Consider the following 20489-nt stretch of genomic DNA (forward strand, 5'->3'; position numbering starts at 1 on the left):
ATTTTTTATGAGAAGTTGATGTTGGATTGGGTGGAGGTCGTCCTTTCTCTTTTCCTCTAAGCCCTCTGATTGCAAGAGTCCCATGGAAGAGCAGAGAACGTCCTCGGTGTGCAAGCATAGTGGCTTCTGCCTGACCTTGTCAAGCTTGATTCTCAGGCCTGCTTCATCTTCAGAGGCATCCCATTGACCTCTCCTGGACAACGGCAGGGAGAGTGTTACGAACTCCGCTACACTAACAGAGCTTCAGGGCATGGTTCCTGTAAGGCTAGCCATCATACACCCTTTCCTCTCTGCAGAAATCAGATGATCACTGTTAAAGTTAAAATATTTGTCTTGTGGATGATATAACAATAGTATTGCATCGTCAGGATCAATATGAGTCTTGGTGGACTCCCGACAGAACCTACTTAGCACTCATAGTGGGCAATCGGTCATTTACCACAGCCAATGAGCATCTTAATCAGACACCCGCGGTCTAGTATGAACCCAGTCCATTTCTATGCAGACTGATTCACAAACCTTTTGAACCAACAGCTACATATGAAAAATGGTTCTATTTGGACAGCCTCTTTCTTGGAGGCTATGCCATATGACTCACATAGGAGTAGGTTGCAAGTCCTGTATGGCTCAGAGCTATTCACTGTTGTCCACTGGGAGAGAGTGGGTCTCAAAACACTTTCTATGGGTTTAAGGTTCAAATACATTCTATGGGAATTCTCTGTCTAAGGAGGAATTCTCCTCCAGACAGTCTTTCCCCATCCACACACTACTTCTGCTTGTGTGATACTCCACATCCTGGAGGTGAGATGTGCTTTGTCATTTTACCTTGATAGAACTAGAGATTCACATTTTCCCAATCTACTGCTAGTGACATTCGGAGACACCAACAACAGCCAACCAGCTGCTAGAGCCATCATTGCCAGCTGAAGGATACCATGCAGAGCAAGGTCTGTCTGACAATACTCCATAGTGCAGCGTAGATGGCATTTTCTTAGCAAATACCCGTGTGAGGCAAATGTAAGTCTGCTAAATGAGCTACCTCGCAAAAGCTATGGCACTATTGTTCACTCTGATCTTCATTATAAAACAATGCTGAGTTTAACCAGGACAACCTCTTTGCAATGGCCTAGGCCTTGCTTGCTTCACTTTCTCCATTTCTCATTCTTATTTGAGGTGGCATCTACCCATCTAACTCCAAATGGTAAAGGATGGAAGAAGTCAGAGGAGGCTACTTTTTCCAAGTGCCTTTGACCTCCACTCAGAGCCCCCTCAGCAAAATTGGTAGGTGGTAGGCCGGGGAAGGAGTGTCCTCTCCATGCACTTTAGCGGGGGCCCCCTCAGGTTACTCAGACCACTTACCAAGCCCTATATGTTCTTAATAGGGCACTGGAGGGTGTGCCTGAAAGCTCAAGGAAGGGCCCATGCCTTGAAGGCTGCATACATGTGTCCATCTCCCCGACATGCAAAACTCCTATAATTTGCGGGATATTTTTAACAATGTATTCTTTCTTCTACAGGACCTGGGCGTTACTGGAATTGTACACAAGCACCCCACCCACAATAGAGGCGAAGTTTCTAAATAGTGATGAATGTGTTTTGCAATCACACTTGACAAAGGTGTGTATCCAAATAGATTAAGCAGATGTTCGTCTTTCCCAGTGTTTGTGGATCTGTTTTGGTGATTTTGTAATAAATAAGGTTAATATTTAAAATGCTGGACCACAAGTAAAAGGCATAAAACATAATTTACAAATTAAAATAAGAATCAGGTTGCACTGAATGTTGTGTTGCCAGCCAACTGAATGATTACATCGACAGAGAACAAAAACTTTCACCTCTCCATTCCTGCTTTCAACCTGCACAAAGCAGCTACAATAAAGGTACTGCGTGATGTGCACCACATTGCTGGTAGTGGGAATTCAAATGTAGCCATCAGATGTTCCAGACATTGGATCAAAAGAGCTTACGCAGAACCTTTGAACATCACAGAGCTTCAGAGGTTGTGTTCTCAAATGGTCCTCCCCCTTCTTCTCCAGTGGTTGTCAAGTGGTAAGAGCAAGGAACTTAGGGCCAGATGTAGAAACGAAACATTTTGCGACTTGCAAATAGCGAGTCATAGCGACTCGCTATTTGCAACTCGCAAAATGTTATGCAGTACGGTGTCTCAGACACCGACTGCGACTCCCTATGGGGTCGCAATGACCCACCTCATGAATATTCATGAGGTGGGTCGCAAATTGCGGCCCCATAGCGAGTAAAGGCACTCGCAAACATGGAGGCCTGCTGTAGTCAGCAGACCTCCGTGTTCGTGACTGCTTTAAATAAAGCAGTTTTTTTTTTTTAAGTGTAGCCCGTTTTCCTTAAAGGAAAACGAGCTGCACTTAAAAAAAAAAACGAAACCTTTAGTTTCGGGTTTTTTTCAGGGCAGGCAGTGGTCCCTTGGACCACTACCTGCCCTGAAAAAAATGTTTGGGGTCCATTCACAAACTGGAATGGGTCCCATGGGGACCCCTTCCAATTTGCGAGTGGGTTACCATCCACTTGAAGTGGATGGTAACTGCGATACCATTTGCGACCGCGTACGCGGTCGCAAATGGTATTGCATCCCACAGCGACTGGCAAATAGGAAGGGAACACCCCTTCCTGTTTGCGAGTCGGAAATGCATTTTGCGAGTCGGTCCCGACTCGCAAAATGCATTTCTGAATAGGAAACTGCGATTTGCGACTCGCAAACGGCAAATTTTGCCGTTTGCGAGTCGCAAACAGTTTCCTACATCTGGCCCTTAATCTCTGGAAAACCTGAGATCAACCACGAGCCCACTTATGCAACCCATACATCAAGACACTCAGAATGATCATCAGGTAATAAGAAGTGTCCTTCCATGGGTGTACTGATGTCTGGCAACTGTACCTTAAACTCTGCACCGTCACAGACATCTCAGTCTTCAGACCTTGCTTGAACACCCCTGATGGATGCCAGAAAAACGTATTCTTCTCAAAACAAACAAGGCTGAATTTCGGGATTTTCGTCCCTCATTTAATTGTAAAATGAGATATTTTATCACTTCAAAACTAGAAGGCGGATTTCTCACACTGGAGCCATCTGCAAAGTCTCTCAGCTCTACCAAGCCAGATTTAACTCCTAAACTCAAAAGGTTTCTTTTCTGTGGCAGCGGGATCCGCTTGGTCCTCTCTTCCTTGTACTGTCAGACCTCACCCTTCCATAGTTTTCGCCAGAAAGTGTACCTGCTCAGTATTTTGTTGGACTAACTCTGCTAATCTGCAACCTTCCCTCTAATCTGGTCCCCCTTCATCCTTCACTCATCATTTACCCTTTTTCTTCTGGATTAAATTATTGTGCTTCCTGTCCGTTTTTCGATTCGTGCTCTTGAAATGTTAATTGTATGGGTTCCATAGTTTGATGTCAAGCGTGTAAATGCCATAGGGTGTGTGACTAATATATAAAGTAAAGGCTAGCTGCCAGTGAAGTGCGTGCCAAAACTTTGATTGATCACAGTGTTTTGTGCTGTGCTGGACTCATATCTTGTGCCTTACAAAAATGGGAGTAGCATTCGAAGAGTCACACAGTATGTTTTTGCCCCAGGCCTCACAAACTTGATGGAGGGCCACTTAATCCAGTTAGATGCAGGAATTTTAGTAAATTGGTGGGCAGTTCACATCCATCTCACGCTTGCCGGGAACACACTGCCATTGGTGTAATAGGGCCTTTTGTTGCTTGTAGAACCCAACAGTTCTAGGCCAATAAAATTGTTCTTCTAACCTAGAAGTAATTGTTCCCAATAGATGAAGGATAATATATTCCAGAAGCATGCAACCAGAGATCGCAAAAAGACAATAGTTATTGATACAAACTCATCCAACATCTTACTCAATCAGATGACGTATAATAATGGGCTAAGATAAATGTGATAATTCATTACTCACTCCTATTTTGAGGTATTCTGCTTTTTTCATGGTGATATAGTTTCCATATATATAGGTATGGATTTCAGACACATATGATATAGATTGGATTCCTCCTCGCACTTCGTTCTTTACCACAACTCTGAATGGTACTAAGGTGGTGTCATTTCCACAGTATTCAGAGAGGATGTAGGAGCAAGTACCCTGGAAGCTGAACTTTTTGCCATCATAGGTGAGCAGGTGTGGATCACCCCATCCCCAGCAGGTGCCAGTGAACTGTGGGAAACACTGGGCCTTTCCGTCAACCAACTTGCAGTCCTCCTTTGCTCGGCACTTCTTAGATTTACATGGATCTGCAATAGAAAGCACAGTCTCAGCAAGACTAGTCTTACAGCGAGCAAATATCGTAAGGTCTCAGTCCTGAATGAGTGATTGGTTTACATTTTATTAAACCTTGATTGCATTGAGAGTTCTTTCATGTACCTGGTGTGACCGCCTTTGGAAATTGACCTCCTGACATTGTGCATGCCATCCAACATGCTGCCAGATTAACCAAAGACATTCCACGTGTGAATATAGTGTTTTTGAATATACAACTCTAATCACCTTATACTCATGTATTTTGTTCATGCAATCACTTTCCAAAGTTATGTCTTACATTTGCTAAGTATATCGTAACTTTAAATAATCAGTAACAAGGAAATAGGCCTTATTAACCCTGATTTAAACATGGATTAACATTCACCAAAATGTGAGTAGTTGCAGAAGTGACGTTACATGTTTTTGACTCCTAGATGATGTCACAGGAAGTGTGTGGTATCATATGTTATTTGACACTTGTGACACCACAGTAAGTGATCTCACTAGATCTTTGGGCAAGCTGGTGTTGTTGGAAGTGACTTCCCCGAAGTTAAAAACCTACAATAAGTGATAATGTTTACCAAAGTATATAAAGAGTGTTTAGTTATGGAACTTATTGTAAGAAAGTAGCATAATTCTGCATAGTTGCACCCACTTCTTGCCTGGTGTCAGTATGTTTGGACTGTAGTACACTGGGATCCTGCTAACCAGGACCCCAGTGCTAGTGTTCTAATCCCCTAAATTCTGTTGTATGGTAACTTTTACACCCCACAATTGGAATACTGGTGCACCCATGTAAGTCCCTAGGATATGGTACTTAATTACCCGGGCATTGGGACAAAAGGGGTCACCCCTGGGCTGCAGCATCCATTGTGCCACCCATGGAGGTCCATGCAAAATGTGACTACAGGCCTGCCACCCATTGCAGCCTGTGTGAAATGGTGCAGGCACATTTTACTCCAGATTTAAGGTTTGCCTTATATCATGGTCACTGCACTCTGACCCTGTAATTCACCCCTAAGATGGGTCCTTAAGCCCAAGCGCAGGGTACATGGTTCCAAGTGTGAGGGCACCCCTGCATGAGCAGAGGTGTCCCTATAAATCCCAGACTCCATATCTTGGGCCTTGTAATGGTGGGGAAGTCATCTTAAGATATGTAGTGGACACTGGTCAACACAAGTTGACCAACTACATAATGGCTTCACCGAACATAGGCATGTTTGGTATTAAACATGTTGGAATCATGAAACTACACCATTTCCAGTGCTCGTTGCATGATACCATGTACTCTGGGGTTCCCTAGGGGAGCCCCCAAGGTCTGCCTGTACAGCCCTGCAGGGTCTGCATGCCAGCTAGTGCTGCTGCCAACTCAAGACACTATTCTGCCCACTTGCTGCTGAACTAAGCTCGTGCAGGGGATGGCAAAATAAAGGATTTCCTGTAAGATAGAGGTTTGATCCCTATTCTTTAGAAATAGATATCTCTAGGCTGGAGTGGGGGTGCCTCTGAGCGCCACCAGACTGCTTTGAAGGGCATATTTGGTGCCCTCCTTGCATAAACTGGTTTGCACCAACACAGGAACCCCCGGTTCCTACTCTGGCATGAAACCACACAAGGGAACGAAGGAGTGACCACTCTCCTGTCCATCTCCTCCCCAAGGGAGGTGCACAGAGCTCTTCCAGGTGGCCACTTGATTCTGCCATCTTGGAAATAAGATGAGCAGAGGCCTCTGGGGGCATCTGACTGTTAATTCCAGCTGGGTGACATCCCTGACCCTTTCTGATAGGTAGGTCACTGCAGTAAGTGTCCAACCCCCTTCCTAGGTTACTTAAGTGGTCCCCTGAGGGACGGAACCTGTATTTGTCTGCAAGACTTTAGGAACTGTCTGCAAGTCTCCTCTGCAAGACCTGCAACCTGGACACGGGAACCACTGCTGTTCCTCGCTGGAACCAAAAGCAAGACTGCAACCAGCAGGAGGGCTCCTACTGCAACTTTGTTTCCATGTTCTGCAAAGATATCTGCAACTCCGTGGCCATGCATCCTCTGAGGTCACTGGGACTCTGCCTGCACTTAGGAAAGCAAGAAGGAATCTCCCATGGAGTGAATGAGTCACTCCCTTGCATCTGCATGCACCTCAAAGATGACGACCGGCTTGTGGATCCTACTGTTCCACTGACTCTTCAAGGTTTTACAACACAGGTAGTGGTTCAGTGTCTCTCCAGAGGTCTGATCTATCTTCCTTGCAGCTGGGAACTCTTTGGCCCCTCACTGGAGCTGCTTGGCTGGAACCCCTGTGCACTGCGTCTGTTTGTTGTTGCAAAGGCTTGTTGACTCTTCAGACTGAAGACAGCTCTAAGAACGACATCCTGTCTGCAACCCCTGCAACGTTGGTATCCCTCTTTGCTGTGCTGTTGAGGCCTCCCTGTGACTCCCTTTGCCTGCTGCCAGTTGGTCCTGCTGGGGCCTCCACCGATTCCTGCTGGTTTTCTTGTGTGCTGAGGGTTGGCTTTAACTTACCTGACAAGGTTGGGTTGCCTGAAACTTGCTGGTCCCCAAATATCATGCAAACTCTGTGAAACTCTTTCCTGCATTTGCCAAGGTGTGTTGGTGCTCCCGCTGACAACTGACCCCTCTGCAATCCGACAACCGGCATGGGACAGCTTGTGCCCACTCCTGGGATCTTCCTGCATCCCATTGTCTCCACAGCTACACTTCTTAGTCCACCGTCCTACAGGAAGGTATCACAGAGAAGGGTGGGCATTGCCCTCCTGCACTGCCTGGGCACCTCAGGGTTCCCTTAGGTACTCTTCTTTTGGAATCCATGCCTGGATTCCACCGGCCTGGTCCATAGGTCACGACAGCAGCTGGACAACTGAAGTCTCCATTGACTTCAATCCAAGTTTCTGACATGGCTTCGCCCATATGCACCTTTGCTCCCTGGTGCAAGTACTACACTGTTCTGGGTATCCACGGGTGGGGCACCTGTCCATTCTCCCTTGTCCCAACAGGTTTCTTTGGGGTCCTCTGGGAAGTATCCTAAAACGTGAAATCTCTAACCTTGATTCCCTATATATACCTATGGACACTAACCCGAGATTACTACTCTGCCAACAGGCATCTGGGGAATCCTACCTACTTACCTGTGGGCTATTAGTACTTTCCCAATCCTAAGGGTCCTTGGGTGGTAGTGTGAGTTGGGAGTAATTTTTGCATTCCATTTTTTAAGTGTATGGTTTGACACCCACCGCCTTGTTCCAGCCCCTCCCACAGGGGCCAATGTTATTTTATGACCTTTACTTACCTGCTGCTAAGTATATTTTTGTATGTCCATATCTCTGGTTAGGAGATATACCAAAGTTAGCTCTAGAGTGTGTGTTACAAAAAACATTGCACAGTTTTCTGACATTGGTGTGGTTCCTTCCTGTGTGTACATTACTGACTGGCCTGTGTGGTATTTGCAACCACGTTTACACCCACCTGGATAAGCCTTAGCTGCTCTCCACAGCTGCCCTTATGAGAGCTCTGGTTATCTACAGCCACCTGCACTTTCACTAAGGGTTGCCTGGACTCAGTAAAGGGTGCCTCACCTATAGGTGTACACCATATACTGAGCCAGACTCCTACACTTATACTGAGTAGGCTGCTTTCTTGATATGCTGATGTGCAAGCCTGGAAATCCAGGAGCACAGCTATCGTAGGCCAGCAGACAAGTTCTCATAGGCTAGCTAGTCATCATATTCCTAAACATAGCTTCAAATGCCCACCCTGGCACAGTCATAATGTGCTAACCATAATCATCATTTTCAAAGAACAACCACAGATTCTATCCCTAGATATAGCCTCAAATGTACATGTTCGGACAGAATCTCTACATGCAAAAACAAAACCACTATATAAGTGCATGCATAATGCCATATGATCAATGCTGTTCTATAGGAGCATAATCATTGAGCTGACCGTGGGTGGCCCAGGTATGCAGGCGCTCCGTATCAGAGCCAGTCTGTACACAGACTCCATAAAGCCAACTCTGGGCAAAAATGTCCCTCCAAAAAATTCAGAATACTTATCTCACACACCATTTGCAATCCTACTCCTCTGCCCTTCTGCTGTCCCATCTGTCTGTGCATAATATATGCAGTAGCACAGTCGGTAAAGAGTATGTTTATTTTATTAACTGCTTTGAATGAATGCTAATAATTATAATTGTGTTACTATATTTATGCAGTATCTGCCACACACGGGAAATCTAGACTTGGTACTTTATTTATTTTAAACCTCCGTGCACCTAGCCACATCTTGTTTGTGTGAACCATGCACACACCAAATGACATGCTATCTGTGCAACTGGTTCTCTGGCTTCTGCTTTCACTGAGCCACACATCACTGTGAACGTATTTTGTAACTTATCATATGAGTGCCCACCTGCGTGGACCTAGCCTGATCTCGTGTATGCCTAGCTCTGTTTTACTAGTGCACACTGTGTCCATCTTAAAGATGTTAAATAACTGTATCCCCTTCATCCACTTACCAGTACTCACCTGTGTGCACATGGAACTCTCTCACCCATACACATCTAGACCTCATCAGTGTATTTTACTTGCTCCTCTGTGTGCACTTAGACCCTATCATCTGTTTGCACAGAGCCATTCCTGGCTACTCAAAATGAAATTGGTAAAATGTAGTCTTCAGAGGTCACCTGGCCCCTTTCATGTAGCTCTCTCTAACCTGTGTTCACCTAATTCCGTTCTCATTTGGGTGAACATACATTCCACTAACCTGTCTAAACCTAATTCATACACGCTTTTTACCCGTGTGCATTTAGTCGCCGCTATGCTGTCTACAACAACTCGTTTGTGGCCCATTTGCACCTAGCCTCCATCACCTGTGTACACCTAATTTGTTTACATTCCAACGATCTCACCTGTGTGCACTAGTCCACCACTCACTTGAATACACCAAGAGGCATAGTTATAGGCCCCTAGCTCCACCTTGTCCCACATTAACGTCATATATTTTGACATTAATCTTGACCAACGGGGCAAAAAATCCCTGTGCCTTATTTACAGGGTGGAGCAATGCATGCATTGCGCCACTCTGTAACCTTTTGCGCTACATTATGCCTGCACCAGGCATAATTTATGCAAAGGGGGTGTTCTATGAGATTTTGTTGCTCCATTTTTTATCGCACTTTTAACGCCTGCTCAAAAGCAGGCGTTAAAAAGGGGTTGCCATTCTTTATTATTGCCATCAATATTTTAGCGCTACTCCTGCAGAGTACACCAATAGCGTCATAAAACATTACACTATTGCCCCCTACCCTGCGCCATGGTGTGCGTATTTTAAATAAAGCGCACAGTAAGGGGCTGCTAAGGGCCCCAGGGAAAGTGCTGCTGCACTTGGTGCAGCGCCACTTTCCATAAATCTGCCCCCAAGTGTTCTTCCAAATATGGGCACACAATTTCCTTGAACCTATTTGCACGACACCACTCGCCTGTATGTACTGATTGATCTCGCAATTATATGCCCAACCCGCCTTCATTTCTGTATCTACACCTTTCTCATCGAGATCACTCTGCCAACTCTCACAACTCTACACACATATCCAGACAAATAGTGCTAACATGGTCACCCATTCTTAACACTCACAAAGACACAGATACACACTGCTAAAACACACATCCAGGTGTGCATCACTTAAAGACACAACTCGACACACAGTTCTAGAAGCACATTATAAAGACGCAGAGCAAGGCACATTTTCCAAGCAATCACACCCTTGTTATAATCTCCATCAGAAATCTGTCCTAATGCAGGTGCAGCCAAACAACACACACATACACAGAGCAACCACAGCCAGAAACGCATCCCTTACACAGCCATGCATATAAAATTATATCCATTTCAGATCAGGGCTGGCTCTAGGGCGATGCGACCGGTGCAACCGCACCGGGTGCTGACTGTAGGTTGGGGCGCCGTGTTTGTAGGTATATTATTGTATATTAAAAGCACCTGCTGCATCATTCTTTGCCTCCAACAATTTTGAAGTCTCAAGATGACTGTTGATTTCTGAGTTTTCCCTAGTGGAAGTTTTAAGGTAGTGCAGAGGGTTAATATGCCTGCTGCAAGGGCCATGCAAAGAACGTTTATCATGCAGATCACAAAGTGCATATAATGCAAATTGGTCAGCGTGCTACTACGTTTGTCAGAGAGGTCCTTTTTTGGTCGAGAGCTTTGACCTGTTCTAATGTATCTGTGGACTTTTAACCACGCCCACTGCGCGCCCATCACTATCACTTGTTTATGGGCTTGGCTTTCAAAAATTCTTTGTTATCATTGGTAAATGCTTTATGTTTGTCCCTCCTTGGGGCAGTTTTGTTACCGTCCTGGACACCAACCCTGTTACATGGATAATTGAACATTTGCTGATATGTTTGACTTTTGTGTCTCTCCTTCGCGATCATGGAGGCCGTGGCGCTTTGAATCGGCTCGCTTATGTCAACTGTTTTACTTTTCATTTTCAATTTATGTGGCAAGAAAAGTCCAGTTAGGAATTTACAAAGCTAATAGCTCTAACGTGAGCAAACGTGAGACCCATTGCATTGCAAATGCTTGTGTTACTTGTAGTTTATACATTAAAAATTAAAATCCTAATATAGAACAGTGAGCAGTAAACTGTTATCAAAGAACTGCATGCAAACGGAAATGTATAGATTAGACAGCGTTATGATTTTTTACCCCATCCTTTCATTATCCTAAAGTTGCAAAAAGAGTACATTTGAGAAGAAATCATTTTTTGTTAAAGAGAACCCCCAACCATGGTATTACATTTTAATTTTGAGTTTGTGCTTCTCCAGAACAAGCACTCTTAAACTATACAACCTACCAGTGTGGATTACATGTGACTCCTGCACCTTGCAGTCTTCTGTTTTATGTAATACTCCTTATACAACTATGATTGATTGTCTCTGTGTAATGTGCAGGCAATTTAAAGTGCTCTGACACCCTACACTGGAATAAGTGGTGCTATAAAACAAATTAAATGCATTTGAGAGAGAGTGGTTATGGAGACTTGAGGGGCGCTCTTAAAGGGTGGTAGTAAGGGAATCCATGGCGGAGGTGGTCACTGGGGGGCGCCAACAAACATAGTCGCACAGGGTGCCACCAGTGCTAAGGTCAGTCCTGTTTCAGATATACACACATCAGTACACATACTATGGCACTTCTAAAAAAACAGCTAACCATATTGGCTTCTCTCACTGCCAGACACTTATTACATACGCACATGGACACACAGTCAGGCATTACTCACCTAAACACACAGCACATAGACAAACATGAGTTCAGAACAGTGCATGATGCACATTTAGGCAGAGCACACACAGTTCTAGCATTGCGGGCAGAAAGCAAACATGATCTGGTTCCACCATGAGGCCAAGGGTTGCAGCAACCAGTCAGGGATCTTAAGATGAAGGCATGTGGTTGGAGCTACAACCCCTGGTGACCCCTAAACGATGTCAGTGTATTTAGAGTATGGCAAGTTGTACTTCATTCTGCTAAGGCAAGGGAGAGACATGTGCCTGGCAGGCAGAGGTTTCTCTGTCTTCAGAAGAACCGACGCAGCTGAAGGTAGTGAAACTTTCCTATGTGGACATCATGTTCACCGTGCCTGGATAGCATAGTTTTCTGTTTTTCAAAACCAATATCCCAAAGCAGATGTTTATATATATATTTTTTTATATGTCCTTGACCTGTTGGGAGTTTTCTTTCAGTGTGTTGAGATCAGTGCTTAATTTGTAAATAAAAACGTGTCGGTGCTCAAAGCCCTCTTCTTAAACACGCGGCTGCTGCAACTAAATGTGAGAACATGGAATACTGAGGCAGCGTAATCCTAAAGCCATCTCAGGCCTTCGTTAATCCATTTACAGCCACTCCCTGCCCCTTCAGCTCACTCTTGCAGGTTTCTGCTTTCTCCCATTGTGATGCCTTTTCGTTTTTCTCTTCCTCCATCTTTCCCATATTTGCAGTAAATGCTTGGGGTAGAAGAATAAGCGCCGGCCCTCAAAAATAAGTACCGGTGCCCAGCCCCGGAAACAAGAAATACAAATTATGCACTGGTTGGGATCACTTATTTGTTTTCCTTTCCGGGACTGCTCGCCTTTCCCTGTCAGTCTCAACAATGTAGGTCATAACGTCCATCCTAAACAGCCTGACAAATGTGAGCTACTCTGACCGATGGCCCATTGACAGGTGGGCTGCTGTACCACTTTCCCATTTCAATCTCCCTTTGCATTTGCTCGAAACTGGCTCCAACATTTTTCCTGTGTGTTTGGGTCACTTCTTTGGAGATTCCTCAGTACTGAGATGGTGGAGCAATGAAACACAGGGTTTTGATGTTTGTTTCCCTCCTTACTTTGAGGAGGACTGTGGTACTTCAGACTGTGTTTAGATCGTTTTACACATTTTCTTTATGTCTTGCATGACTAAATCTATACCCTCTTGGGAATACAGTTTCTGTCTTTTGGTTTTTCAGTTCTTTGCCAAATTTTCAGGCATTTTCTGCAGCATTTGATTAACTGATTGTAAAGTAAATGAAAGCGCTATAGGAATGTGTTAGACCTGACAGCCTTAGGGTAGTCACCCCTAACTTTTTGCCTCCCTCCACTTTTTGGACACTGTTTTTGCTGGCTTTTAGACTCTGCGCACTTTACCACTGCTAACCAGTGCTAAAGTGCATATGCTCTCTCCCCTAAAACATGGTAACCTTGAATCATACCTGATTGGACTATTAATTTACTTATAAGTCCCTAGTAATGTGCACTTTATGTGCATAGGGCCGGTAGATTAAATGCTACTAGTGGGCCTGCAGCACTGGTTGTGCCACCCACTTAAGTAGCCCATTTTCCTTGTCTCAGGCCTGCCATTGCAGGGCCTGTGTGTGCAGTTTCACTGCCACCTCGCCTTGCATTTAAAAGTACTTGCCAAGCCTAAACCTCCCCTTTCTCCACATATAAGTCACCTCTAACGTGTGACCTAGGTAACCCCTAGAGCAGGGTGCTGTGTGGGTGAAAGGCAGGACATGTACCTGTGTAGTTTTGCATGTCCTGGTAGTGTAAAACTCCTAAATTCGTTTTGCACTACTGTGAGGCCTGCTCCCTTCATAGGCTAACATTGGGGCTGCCCTCATACAGTATTGAAGTGGTAGCTGCTGATCAGAAAGGAGTAGGAAGGTCATATTTAGTATGGCCAGAATGGTAATATCAAATCCTGCTGACTGGTGAAGTTGGATTTAATATTACTATTCTAGAAATGCCACTTTTAGAAAGTGAGCCTTTCTTTGCACTTAAATCTTTCTGTGCCTTACAATCCACGTCTGGCTGGGCTTAGTTGACAGCTCCTTGTGCATTCACTCAGACACACCCCAAACACAGGGTACTCAGCCTCACTTGCATACATCTGCATTTTGAATGTGTCTTCCTGGGCTGGGAGGGTGGAGGGCCTGCTCTCACACAAAGGACTGCCACACCCCCTACTGGGACCCTGGCAGACAGGATTGAACTGAAAGGGGACCTGGTGCACTTCTTAGCCACTCTTTGAAGTCTCCCCCACTTCAAAGGCACATTTGGGTATAAAACAGGGCCTCTGCCCTACCTCATCAGACACTTGCTGGAGAAGAAACCTGAACCAGAACCTACATCCTGCCAAGAAGAACTGCCTGGCTGCTCAAAGGACTCACCTGTCTGCTTTTCTACAAAGGACTGCTGCCTTGCTGTTGGCCTGCTGCCATGCTGAACTTTTGTCTGGCTGTGAAAGTGCTCTCCAAGGCCTTGGATAGAGCTTGCCTCCTGTTCCCTGAAGTCTCAGGACCAAAAAGACTTCTCTTTTTCACTTGGACGCTCCGTGCGCTGAAATTATCGACGCACATTTGTTCTGCGGCAAGAAAAACGCCGCACACCGATGCTGATCGACGCAACGCCTTCGGGACGACCAAGACTTTGACGCACGGCCTCGCAAGGACAACGCCGCCCGACTTCCAAGGAGAAATCAACGCGACGCCTACAGTGAGATTGAAACTTTGATGCACGGCTCCGCAAGGACAACGCCGCCCGACTTCCAAGGAGAAATCGACGCGACGCCTGCCGTGAGATCGAAACTTTGAGGCACGGCCCCGCAAGGACAACGTCACCCGACTTCCAAGGAGAAATCGACACGACGCCTGCCATGAGATCGAAACTTCGACGCGCAGCCCCGCAGAACGACGCGCAGCCGGAAAACAAGCAGGAAAATCCACGCACAGACCCAGGACATCTGGTAATCCCGCGACCCACAGAAAGAGACTGTCCGCGCGCCGTAAAACGACGCACGACTTCCCTCGTGAAAAATAACGACGCAAGTCCGTGTGTGCTGGGGAGAAATCGATGCACACACCCTTTTTCCACGCATCTCTACTTCTGCTCCAAACCAGGTACTTTGTGCTGAAAGAGACTTTGTTTGCTTTTTAAAGACTTAAGACATTCTTATATCACTTTCCAGTGATATCTCTACAAATTCACATTGCAACTTTATTCTTTTTGACCTACAATTATCCTGATAAATATTATATATTTTTCTAAACACTGTGTGGTGTATTTTTGTGGTGTTATATGGTGGTATTGTATGATTTATTGCACAAATACTTTACACATTGCCTTCTAAGTTAAGCCTGACTGCTCGTGCCAAGCTACCAGAGGGTGGGCACAGGATAATCTTGGATTGTGTGTGACTTACCCTGACTAGAGGGAGGATTTTTGCTTGGACAGGGGGTAACCTGACTGCCAACCAAAAACCCCATTTCTAACATTGGTGATCAGCGGTGAGGATAGGACTTGTATTTGTGCAGTGACATACAGTACCTAAGTATTTCAGTACCTACCCACAGTTGAAGGTCAACTTGATTTTTATCTCTTTTTGCAAATTCGTTTTTTCCTGACAATTTTCAAAAACTAAATCCTCACTCAACATGTCTCTGACTGGGTCTCAGATAGGAGTCTTTGACCTAGTCCGTTTGGATACATATACGGTCAAACAACTAAGAGGATTCTGCAGGGCAATGAGGGTACCCACCCAAGGGGCCTCCAAAAAGGAGGACTTTCAAGTGGCGCTGAGGGCCTGGGCAGAAGCCCATTTAGAGGATGATGAGGAAGAGGAGCCAGAAAATGGCCCCTCAGAGGATTTTTCACTATCTGTGGATGGTGTTACCACTGCAATAGTGCCCCCTTCCAGACCAGGGAGCAGTGTCTCTGTGCAAAGCCTGACCGCAGAGGAAAGGAGAGAGGAAAGGGAGTTCCAGTTGCAAATGGCAAAACTGAAAATTGAGGCTCAACAGGAGGAGAGAAGGGCAGAAAGAGAAGCCAAGCAAGCTGAGGCTGAAAGAGCAGCCCAACAGATTGCAGCTGAGAGATTAGCTGAGAGAGCCTTGGCTGAAAAGAAACTGTTATTGGCTCATGAACTGAGTCTCAAGGAGCTGGACCTCAAGGCAAAACAGTCTGAATCCAGCAATAATGGTGGCAGCATACTGACAGGACCTGCTGGAGAAAAGAAGGTTCGTATACCCAAAAATGTGGTGCCCAGTTTTGTGGTGGGAGATGACATAGATAAATGGTTAGCTGCTTATGAAGTTGCACTAAGGGCTCATGAGGTTCCTGAAGGGCAATGGGGGGTAGCTATGTGGGGTTATGTACCGCCATTGGGGAGGGATACACTCCTCACATTGGATCAACCTGATCAAAACACACCCACTTCAGAAAGCCACTTTACTTGCCAAGTTTAGGCTGACCCCTGAGGGATACCGTCAGAGGTTCAGGGACAGCACCAAACAAACCACACAAACATGGGTAGATTTCTTTGACTTCTCCAGTAAGGCCCTGAATGGATGGGTGCGGGGCAACAAAGTAGCTGATTATAAAGGTTTATATGACTTGATTCTGAGAGAGCATATGCTTAGTACTACTTATACAGAGTTGCGCCAGCACTTAGTGGATAGTAAGCTGACTGATCCCAGGAAGCTTGCTGAGGAGGCGGACCTCTGAGTTAGCACCAGAGTGTCCAAGAAGGTACCTGGGGGGGACACCCACAAAGGTGGTCAGGGTTCCCAACAGAAGAAAGAGGGGGAGATAAACTTACAGATAAGGAACTCTCCAAAGGCCCCCAAAAGAATTCCCAGGGAGGGGGTGGCAACCCTTCCTTTTCCAGATTTGGAAAAAAGCCAGGGACATATGACAGGTCAGGAAAATCCAACCCCAAATGCATGGAGTGTTACCAGTATGGTCACTATAAAGGCGACCCCCAGTGCTCCAAGAGAGCACCGTCCACTACCGGACAGGCACCTGGGTTGACTAGTGTAGCGCTCGGGGGGGAGATGGACCCAGATAGCTTTGGGGAACAGGTAGAGATTTCCCTAGTGTCCCTGGGAGAAGGAGAATGGTGCCCAAAGCCCACATGCCCCAAAATACTTCCAAGTACAGGCAGTGGGTCACCATTGATGGGCAGAAGGTGGAGGCTCTGCGTGACACAGGAGCCAGTATGACTACTATCAAGAGTCAGCTGGTGTCAACAGAGCAGCTAGTCCCTAATACATTCCACCAGGTCATAGTCGCTGACAATCGTGAGAGTCACCTACCGGTGGCTCTGGTTCCCTTTGAGTGGGGGGGGTCTCTGGTGCTCTGAAAGTAGCTGTGAGTCCTGCCATGCCTGTAGATTGTCTGTTAGGCAATGATCTTGAGCATACTGCTTGGAAAGAAGTGGAGCTCAGGTCTCACCTGGAGATGTTAGGGTTACCTGAGTGGGTCTGCATGACCACACGGTCCATGGCTGACAGAGAGGGAAGTCAAGGGCGTCTGGAGCCTGAAACAATGGCCCAGAGAGCTGCCAAGAGGAGGGGCAAGGGGCACGGGAAACCGGCCCCAGAAGTTCCCACAGTGGCTGACGGGGCCCCTGAGGAGGAGGCTCCCGAGCCAACTGGGGAAGACATTGCCACCCTAGGTGACTTACCTGAGCTTGCTGGCTGGCAAGTTGAGGGTGGACCCACCAGGGAGGAATTCTGCAAGGCGCAGAAAGAATGTCCCACTCTGGAAGGTCTGAGGAAACAAGCCTCAAACCAGGCGGCAGGTGAAGCCTCTGGCGATCACCACATATATTGGGAGAACGATCTCCTCTACAGTGAGCCTAAGGTTCCGGCCTTTGGGGCAGCGCGTATGCTGGTGGTCCCCCAGTGTTACCGAACCTTCCTACTGGGTCTGGCTCACGACATTCCCCTGGCAGGACATTTGGGGCAAGGCAAGACCTTTAACAGGCTTGCCACCCACTTTTATTGGCCCAGAATGAGGACAAACTCAGATACATTTTGCAGATCTTGTCCTACCTGCCAGGCCAGTGGTAAAGCAGGAAAAAGGGTTAAAAGCCCCCTGATTCCACTTCCTGTTGTTGGCACCCCCTTTGAAAGGGTGGGCATCGACATTGTTGGTCCATTGGACCCCAAAACTGCCTTAGGCAACAGGTTCATCCTGGTTTTGGTGGACCATGCCACTCGTTACCCAGAGGCAATCCCTCTGAGGACCGTAACTGCACCAGTGGTGACCAGAACTCTGATGGGGATATTTACCCGTGTGGGTTTCCCCAAGGAGATAGTGTCTGACAGAGGCACTAACTTCATGTCTGCGTACATGAAGTCTCTGTGGGATGCGTGTGGTGTAACCTTCAAGTTCACCACACCCTATCACCCCCAGACTAATGGTCTTGTGGAGAGATTCAACAAGACCTTGAAAGGCATGATTGGTGGCCTCCCTGAGGCCATGAGGCGTAAGTGGGACGTCCTCTTACCATGCCTTCTCTTTGCTTACAGAGAGGTCCCCCAGAGGGGGGTAGGGTTCAGTCCCTTTGAGCTTCTCTATGGGTACCCTGTCAGGGGACCCTTAAGCATTGTCAAGGAGGGATTGGAGAAAGCTCCAAAGGCACCCCCTCAGGATGTGGTCAGCTACATGTTGGCCCTCCGCAACCAGATGACCCGCTTCTGGAAAGAGGCCCAAAGTAACCTTGAGGCCAGTCAAGAGGTAATGAAACACTGGTATGACCAGAAGGCCACCCTGGTAGAGTTTCAACCTGGAGACAAAGGGGGTCATTCTGACCATGGCGGTAATTACTGCCATGGCGGAGGTCGGCGGTAGCACCGCCAACAGGCTGGCGGTGCACCGCTGGGCATTCTGACCGCGGCGGTTCAGCCGCGGCCAGAAACGGAAAGTCGGCGGTGTACCGCCGACTTTCCGCTGCCCGTCTGAATCCTCCATGGCGGCGGAGCGCGCTCCGCCGCCATGGGGATTCTGACACCCCCTACCGCCATCCTGTTCATGGCGGCTCTCCCGCCATGAACAGGATGGCGGTAGGGGATGCCGCGGGGCCCTTGGGGGCCCCTGCCGTGCCCATGCCAATGGCATGGGCACGGCAGGGGCCCCCGTAAGAGGGCCCCAAAAAGTATTTCAGTGTCTGCCCAGCAGACACTGAAATACGCGACGGGTGCAACTGCACCCGTCGCACCTTCCCACTCCGCCGGCTCAATTCTGAGCCGGCATCCTAGTGGGAAGGTTGATTTGCCCTGGGCTGGCGGGCGGTCTTTTGGCGGCCGCCCGCCAGCCCAGGGCAAATGTCAGAATCACCGCCGCGGTCTTTCGACCGCGGTGCGGTGTTCTGACGGCGGTACCTTGGCGGACGGCCTCCGCCGTCCGCCAAGGTCAGAATGACCCCCAAAGTGTGGGTAATGGAGCCAGTAGAGCCCCAAGCTCTCCAGGACCGCTGGTCTGGCCCATTTGAAGTAAAGGAGCGGAAAGGGGAGGCCACTTACCTAGTGGACCTCCAAACCCCTAGGAACCCCCTAAAGGGTGTTAACCGCCTAAAGGCTCATTTTGAGAGGTCGGAGATCAACATGCTTCTGGTCACAGATGAAGGAATGGAAGAGGAGAGTGAACCTCTCCCCGACCTCCTCTCTGCCCAAGAAGGTGATGGGTCAGTGAACGGGGTCATTCTTTCTGACTTCTTGACTCTAAACCAGAAAGGAGACTGCTATGAGCTGTTGGAGCAGTTCTCCCCCCTGTTCTCCCTTACTCCTGGACTGACCCACCTCTGTGTTCATGACATTGACACCGGTGACAGTCTCCCTGTGAAGAACAAAATTTACAGGTTATCGGATAAGGTGAAGGCCAGCATCAAGGAGGAGGTCTCCAAGATGTTAGCCCTAGGGGTTATCGAGAAATCCAGTAGTCCCTGGGCCAGCCCAGTGGTGTTGGTCCCTAAGGCTACTGCCCCAGGTGCGAAGCCAGAACTCCGGTTCTGTGTGGACTACCGGGGTCTCAACTCAGTCACACGGACTGATGCTCACCCCATCCCCCGAGCTGATGAGCTCGTTGACAGGCTAGGCGCTGCCAAGTTCCTGAGTACGTTTGATCTTACTTCAGGGTACTGGCAGATCGCCCTGACTGAGGGGGCTAAAGAAAGATCCGCATTTTCAACCCCTAATGGCCATTACCAGTTCCGGGTGATGCCGTTTGCATTGAAAATGCCCACGCTACCTTCCAACGGTTGGTTAACGGGGTCCTAGCTGGCAAGGATGCCTTCAGTGCAGCCTACCTGGATGACATAGCTGTCTACAGCTCCAGCTGGGAGGAACACCTGCTTCACCTCAAGGAGGTGCTTCAGGCCCTGTCACAGGCAGGCCTGACCATCAAGGCTAGTAAGTGCCAGATTGGGCAGGGTTCCGTGGTGTACTTGGGACACCTAGTGGGTGGTGGCAAGGTGCATCCACTCCAGGCCAAGATTGAAACTATCAAGGCCTGGCAACCACCTAGAACTCAGACGGAGGTGAGAGCCTTTTTAGGCCTCACAGGATACTACCGCAGATTTTTCAAGGGCTATGGTACCATTGTGACACCCTTGACAAAACTCACTTCCAAGAAACAACCTAGGTTGGTGAATTGGACAGAGGCTTGTCAGAAAGCCTTTGACGCCCTGAAGGAAGCCATGTGCACGGCCCCCGTGCTCAAGGCCCCTGACTACTCCCAGGAATTTATTATGCAGACAGACGCTTCAGAGCATGGCATAGGGGCAGTCCTAGCACAGCTAAATGAGGAGGGCCTAGATCAACCGGTAGTCTTTATTAGCAGAAGGCTATTACCACGGGAACA

The 20489-nt window shown here is 47.5% G+C and overlaps 1 protein-coding gene across 1 annotated transcript in view; it reads right to left on the reverse strand.

Moving 5' to 3' along the window:
* LOC138246476 (IgGFc-binding protein-like) overlaps positions 1 to 20489 on the reverse strand; it is a 372467-nt gene that overhangs the window by 135640 nt on the left and 216338 nt on the right. Inside the window, exon 20 of the mRNA XM_069201113.1 lies at positions 3946 to 4277. Within this exon, the coding sequence (XP_069057214.1) occupies positions 3946 to 4277 (332 nt within the window). The remainder of the gene's footprint in view (positions 1 to 3945; positions 4278 to 20489) is intronic.

The sequence above is a fragment of the Pleurodeles waltl genome, chromosome 7, assembly GCF_031143425.1.
Source record: "Pleurodeles waltl isolate 20211129_DDA chromosome 7, aPleWal1.hap1.20221129, whole genome shotgun sequence".
Lineage (NCBI taxonomy): Eukaryota > Metazoa > Chordata > Amphibia > Caudata > Salamandridae > Pleurodeles > Pleurodeles waltl.